Here is a 6,888-nt window from a genome sequence, read left to right as displayed (position 1 = left end):
GAAATAAGCGCAGTACAAATGTTTGCAATTCAGTAAACTACATCATGGGTATATACAAGTGACGAATCAATACTGAAATTGACTCAGGGGAGGAGGAGTGGGGATACAGGTAAAACTCCTCCAAATTAACTCCATTTCAGAAAGAAGGAGATGACTAATTAAGCAGAGAATAAGCCGTCAAAGGCTGCCATGGCGACCGGTGCCTTCGGCTCGGCGACGTCCGCCTTGACGAGCAGCGCGACGCGCACCTTGACCCCCGACGCCCAGGAGCCCCACACCTTGGCCACGGCCCCGAAGTTCTCCCGTCCTTTGGACGCCTCCTCGCCGGCGCCGGCGAAGGGCGCCCCTCGCTGCAGCCTCTTCTCGAACGCCTCGTCGGCCACCAGCATCGCTATGTCCGCCATTGGCAAGCGACCGAAAAACCACTCGAACCAGATGGAAACTGAAACTGAACCTGCTGTTGCTCTGGAATGGATGCCGTGAAGTGTGGATGGATGGATCTTTGGCCGTGGGGTGCATCTTATATAGCAACAGGATGGCTCTCGGTGCGCGCTCATTGCTTTGCTTGGTTCGGATAAGCCTCTCCATTGTGGGTGATCGGTCGCCGGTTTTGTATATTACTGGGTGCCGTTTGCTTGTTTTGTCTGACGACTCCGCGCGCCGCTGCAGCTGTTTCGGTGGTGAGTTCCCTTTTTCAAATCCCGTTGGCCGGTGGGTGGATGCTTTGCAGCAACCTTAAGAACCTTTTTCTTTGGCAAAACTGGGTCGCTTATCACGTCTGCCATGTGGTGGCAACTTGAGAACCTGACGTAGCAACAAGGGATAATCACAGAGAAATGTTGTTGTCTCCTGCCTTGACGATAAGCCATACGGAGTATCTATAATTACAGGCTGCTTTTATCCGTAGATAGAAGCACCTACTTTTATGTACTCCCTCCGTCCGAAAATACTTGTCATCAAAATGAATAAAAGGGGATGTATCTAGATGTATTTTAACTCTAGATACATCTTTTTTTATTCATTTTGATGACAAGTATTTTCGGACGGAGGGAGTAGAAACTGAGAAATGTACTCCGAGTAAGTTCCAAGCGTAAAAAATCTCTCAAATAAAAATCTAGCAACGTCGTGCCAACTCGATCAAAACCATGAAAGGAGGCTCTTAACCTAGAAAAGGCTTTAATCCCGCTTTATATATAAAAGCAATGCGGCCGAATCGATACAACAAGAGGAGAACTCCTCTTACAAGCAGATCAAAGGTAAAAATAAGATTACAAGAGTAAGTGGTAGCGAACAGTGCAAACGTAGTGATGATTTGATGCTAAAAATCTATTTTTAAATGTGTTGGCCCTTCCCAATTAGTTTTAGGAGCACTTGGTCCTTAATAGAAATTTTCTAGCTCCACCACTTACGAGTGCCCACACCCTATCAAGAAGCACGCGAGGGTACTAACTAAAAGAAAGATCGCACCTCCAAGAGAAACCATCGTACATCAATGTACCACGCACACCAAGTTGTCGTCGAAGAGGACCCCTGCCCTCTCGCTCCGAGCATGGAGCGCTGATCTAGCCTACAGACGAGCGATTCAACGATGTCACGTGTAAAGGATAGGAAGCCACCGGGACTGCCCCAAACCAGAGCTGAAGTAGCCTTGAGGTAGGATCCAAGCTTGCACGATGATGCCAAAGGACCGAAGGGTACCTGAGCTCCACGTTTTCGTTGCCGTGACCAAAGAATGGTCAAGGGTTTTGACCCAGAGCCTTGACGTGGAGCGGGGGACCACAACGATGCTCCCAAGAGGGATGATGTCTACTACGCAACCTTTTTCTTGTAGACGTTGTTGGGCCTCCAAATGCAGAGGTTTGTAGGACAGTAGCAAATTTCCCTCAAGTGGATGGCCTAAGGTTTATCAATCCATGGGAGGCGTAGGTTGAAGATGGTGTCTCTCAAATAACCCTGCAACCAAATAATAAAGAGTCTCTTGTGTCCTCAACACACCCAATACAATGGTAAATTGTATAGGTACACTAGTTTGGCGAAGAGATGATGATACAAATGCAATATGGATGGTAGATATAGGTTTTTGTAATCTGAAAATATAAAAATAGCAAGGTAACTAATGATAAAAGTGAGCGTAAACGGTATTGCAATACTAGGAAATAAGGCATAGGGTTCATACTTTCACTAGTGCAAGTTCTCTCAACAATAATAACATAACTGGATCATATAACTATCCATCAACATACAACAAAGAGTCACTCCAAAGTCACTAATAGCGGAGAACAAACGAAGAGATTATTGTAGGATACAAAACCACCTCAAAATTATCCTTTCTGATCGATCTATTCAAGAGTTTGTAGTAAAATAACACGAAGCTATTCTTTCACTTTGATCTATCATAGAGTTCATACTAGAATAACACCTTAAGACACAAATCAACCAAAATCCTAATGTCACCTCAAGTATCCATGGGCATGAGTATACGATATGCATCACACAATCTCAGATTCATCTATTCAACCAACACAAAGTACTTCAAAGAGTGCCCCAAAGTTTCTACCGGAGAGTCAAGACGAAAATGTGTGCCAACCCCTATGCATAAGTTCACAAGGTCACTGAACCCGCAAGTTGATCACCAAAACGTACATCAAGTAGATCACGTGAATATCCCATTGAAATAAGCACATGCAATACATACATCAAGTGTTCTCAAATCCTTAAAGACTCAATCCGATAAGATAACTTCAAAGAGAAAACTCAATCCATTACAAGAGAGTAGAGGGGGAGAAACATCATAAGATCCAACTACAGTAGCAAAGCTCGCGGTACATCAAGATCGTGCCAAGTCAAGAACGCGCGCGCGAGAGAGAGAGAGAGAGAGATCAAACACATAGCTACTGGTACATACCCTCAGCCCCAAGGTTGAACTACTCCCTCCTCGTCACGGAGAGCGCCGGGATGATGAAGATGGCCACCGGTGAGGGCTCCCCCCTTCGGCAGGGTGCCAGAATAGGGTCCCGATTGGTTTTTGGTGGCTACAGAGGCTTGCGGCGGCGGAACTCCCGATCTATGGTGCTCCTGGATGTTTTTGGGGTATATGAGTATATATAGGCGAAAGAAGTCGGTCAGGCGAGCCATGAGGGGCCCACGAGGGTGGGGGCGCGCCCTGGACCCTCGTGGCCACCTTGTTGCTTCCCTGACGTCCAATTCAAGTCTTCTGGATTGTGTTTGTTCCAAAAGTGATTCTCCCGAAGGTTTCATTCCGTTTGGACTCCATTTGATATTCCTTTTCTGTGAAACACTGAAATAGGCAAAAAAAAACAGCAATTTGGACTGGGCCTCCGGTTAATAGGTTAGTCCCAAAAATAATATAAAAGTGTATAATAAAGCCCATTAAACATCCAAAATAGATAATATAATAGCATGGAACAATCAAAAATTATAGATACATTGGAAACGTATCAAGCATCCCCAAGCTTAATTCCTGCTCGTCCTCGAGTAGGTAAATGATAAAAACAGAATTTTTGATGTGGAATACTACCTAACATATTTATCAATGTAATCTTCTCTATTATGGCATGAAAGTTCAGATCCGAAAGATTCAAGACAAAAGTTTAATATTGACATAAAAATAATAATACTTCAAGCATACTAACAAAGTAATCATGTCTTCTCAAAATAACATGGCCAAAGAAAGCTATCCCTACAAAATCATATAGTCTGGCTATGCTCTATCTTCATCACACAAAGTATTTAATCATGCACAACCCCGATGACAAGCCAAGCAATTGTTTCATACTTTTGATGTTCTCAAACTTTTTCAATCTTCATGCAATATGTGAGCGTGAGCCATGGACATAGCACTATATGTGGAATAGAATAGTGGTTGTGGAGAAGACAAAAAGGAGGAAAAGATAGTCTCACATTAACTAGGCGTATCAACGGGCTATGGAGATGCCCATTAATAGATATTAATGTGAGTGAGTAGGGATTGCCATATAACGGATGCACTAGAGCTATAAGTGTATGAAAGCTCATCAAAAGAAACTAAGTGGGTGTGCATCCAACTTGCTTGCTGACGAAGACCTATGGCAATTTGAGGAAGCCAAGTTCTACAATGAAAAATAAAAAGTTCTATAATGAAAAATTCCCACTAGCATATGAAAGTGACAACATAGGAAACTCTCTATCATGAAGATCATGGTGCTACTTTGAAGCACAAGTGTGGTAAAAGGATAGTAACATTGTCCCTTCACTCTTTTTCTCTCATTTTTTCCTCTTTTTTTGATGGGCTTCTTTGGCCTCTTTTTTTATTTGAGCTTCTTTGGCCTCTTTTATTTTTCATAAAGTCCAGAGTCTCATCCCGACTTGTGGAGGAATCTTAGTCTCCATCATTTTTTCCTCACTGGGACAATGCTCTAATAATAAAGATCATCACACTTTTATTTACTTACAACTCGATACTTAGGACAAAATATGACTCTATGTGAATGCCTCCGGTGGTATACCGGGATATGCACTGAATCAAGAGTGAATGGTGGCTTTGCCACAAATACGATGTCAACTACATGATCATGCAAAAGCAATATGACAATGGGGAGCGTGTCATAATAAACGAAATGGTGGAAAGTTGCATGGCGAGGCGCTCCCTCCCGCTAGGCTCCCGCTAGGGTTTCCGCCAGCGCTGCCGGTGCCCTAGCCTCCTCTTGCCACCATCGGTCGCCGGCGCGCGCGCCCCGGTGCATCCCGCCCCCTCTTCCCCGTTCCTGCCCCTGCACCGCCTCCTCGGGAGGTGGCCGGGGCGGCGCGCCCCTCCCCTTCCTCTCGGCCCCCTCCTCCGGTGGTTTTCCCCCGCAGCCGCCGGCGGGCGCCCCCGGCGCTGGCCCGGGTGGTGCCAGCGGCGATGGGCCCTTCTGTCCCCACGCGATCGTCTCTTTCTCGGGGCAGGTGACAGCGGCGGTGCTGCTCGGCCAGGCGGCGGCCCGGCGACCCGGCGACGGTCGCCGGCGGTGGGCGCGGTGGCGGTGCTTCCCTTGGCGGCAGGACGGCGTGGTGACGTGCGGTGGCCGGCGGCACGCCCCCGGCCCAGATCTGGGCCCTCCCGGCCCCATCTGGGTCCTAGCGGGCCGGTTCTCCGGTGTGGCCTTATTGTCTGCGGCGCGGTGAGGAGGAGGAGCGGCTAGGATATGGGGCGTCGGCGCCGATGGCGTGCCGGCAACAGTGCGAAGGCAGGAGCTTTACGGGCCCACGAGGGCTCGGCTGGGCCTGTGGGACCATGGGCCTGGTGTGCTCCTGCTATTGCGTCCGGATGGCTACCGTCGCGGACGGTGGAGGTGGGGTCCTCCCATGTGCCGACGGTGCTGATGCCCTAGTCCCGGCTCTGATTCTTCGTCGCACTGTCCCCACTTCACGGTGCCATGGTGAGACGGCATAGGAGCCTCATGACCTTGTTGGTGCAGGGTGGTGGTTGGTTTGGTGGCTGGATCCGGAGCGCCCGAGGTGCGGGTTGGGATCGGGGGAAACCCCTGTCGGCGGGGCCGACACCGACGCGATGGCCCTTCCTCTCGCCTCGTCGTGTACCAGGGGAAACCCTTGGCAGCAGCGTCATCATCATCGCGATCCTTCTTGGAGGTGTTGATAGGTGCCGGCGCTTCGGAGTCTTGGAGTCTAGTGGAAGATCCTGGTGGGCGCAGTGATCGCGAGGCTTCTTCGTTTTTGTTGAACCATCGTTGTCGACATTTGTTTTCTTTTGTTATTTCTCTATCGTTTCTTTTGGGCGTGACTGTGCTGCTTCTGCCCCAACACCTATCCATGTATGGTTCAGTTGGTTGCTTTGTATACAAAGCGGGGGGAAACCCTTTTTCGGTAAAGTTGCATGGTAATATATCTCGGAATGGCTATGGAAATGCCATAATAGGTAGGTATGGTGGTTGTTTTCAGAAAGATATATGGTGGGTATGTGATACCAACGAAAGGTGCGCGGTATTAGAGATGCTAGCAATGGTGGAAGGGTGAGAGTGCGTATAATCCATGGACTCAACATTAGCCATAAAGAACTCACATACTTATTGCAAAAATCTATTAGTTATCGAAATGAAGTACTACACGCATGCTCCTAGGGGGATAGATTGGTAGGAAAAGACCATCGCTCTTCCCCGACCGCCACTCATAAGGAATACAATCAAAAAATAAATCATGCTCCGACTTCATCACATAACGGTTCACCGTACGTGCATGCTATGGGAATCACAAACTTTAACACAAGTATCTCTCAAATTCACAACTACTCCACTAGCATGACTCTAATATTACCACCCTCATATCTCAAAACAATCATCAAGTATCAAACTTCTCATAGTATTCAATGCACTTTATATGATAGTTTTTATTATACCTATCTTGGATGCCCATCATATTAGGACCAATTTTATAATCAAAGCAAATACCATGCTGTTCTGAAAGACTCTCAAAATAATATAAGTGAAGCATGAGAGATCAATAATTTCTATAAAATAAAATCACCATCATGCTCTAAAAAGATATAAGTGAAGTACTAGAGCAAAATTATCTAGCTCAAAAGATATACGTGAAGCACATAGAGTATTCTAATAAATTCCGATTCTTGTGTATCTCTCCAAAAGGTGTATACAGCTAGGATGATTGTGGTAAACTAAAAAGCAAAGACTCAAATCATACAAGACGCTCCAAGCAAAACACATATCATGTGGTGAATAAAAATATGACATCAAGAAAAGTTACCGATAGACGAAGACGAAAGAGGGGATGCCTTCTGGGGCATCCCCAAGCATGGGCTCTTGGTTGTCCTTGAATATTATCTTGGGGTGCCTTGGGCATCCCCAAGCTTAGGCTCTTGCCACTCCTTATTCCATA

General features: G+C 46.7%; 1 protein-coding gene across 1 annotated transcript; it reads right to left on the bottom strand.

The window, feature by feature from the left end:
- Positions 1 to 518, bottom strand: LOC123089236 (uncharacterized). The gene has a single exon (XM_044510960.1). It carries the CDS (start codon positions 402 to 404, stop codon positions 159 to 161), a length of 246 nt encoding a protein of 81 aa, XP_044366895.1. The 5' UTR covers positions 405 to 518; the 3' UTR covers positions 1 to 158.
- Between the last annotated feature and the right edge of the window lie 6,370 nt (positions 519 to 6,888).

Source organism: Triticum aestivum, chromosome 4B (assembly GCF_018294505.1).
Source record: "Triticum aestivum cultivar Chinese Spring chromosome 4B, IWGSC CS RefSeq v2.1, whole genome shotgun sequence".
In the NCBI taxonomy this organism is placed as follows: domain Eukaryota; kingdom Viridiplantae; phylum Streptophyta; class Magnoliopsida; order Poales; family Poaceae; genus Triticum; species Triticum aestivum.
This window is presented reverse-complemented; position numbering and strand designations above follow the sequence as displayed.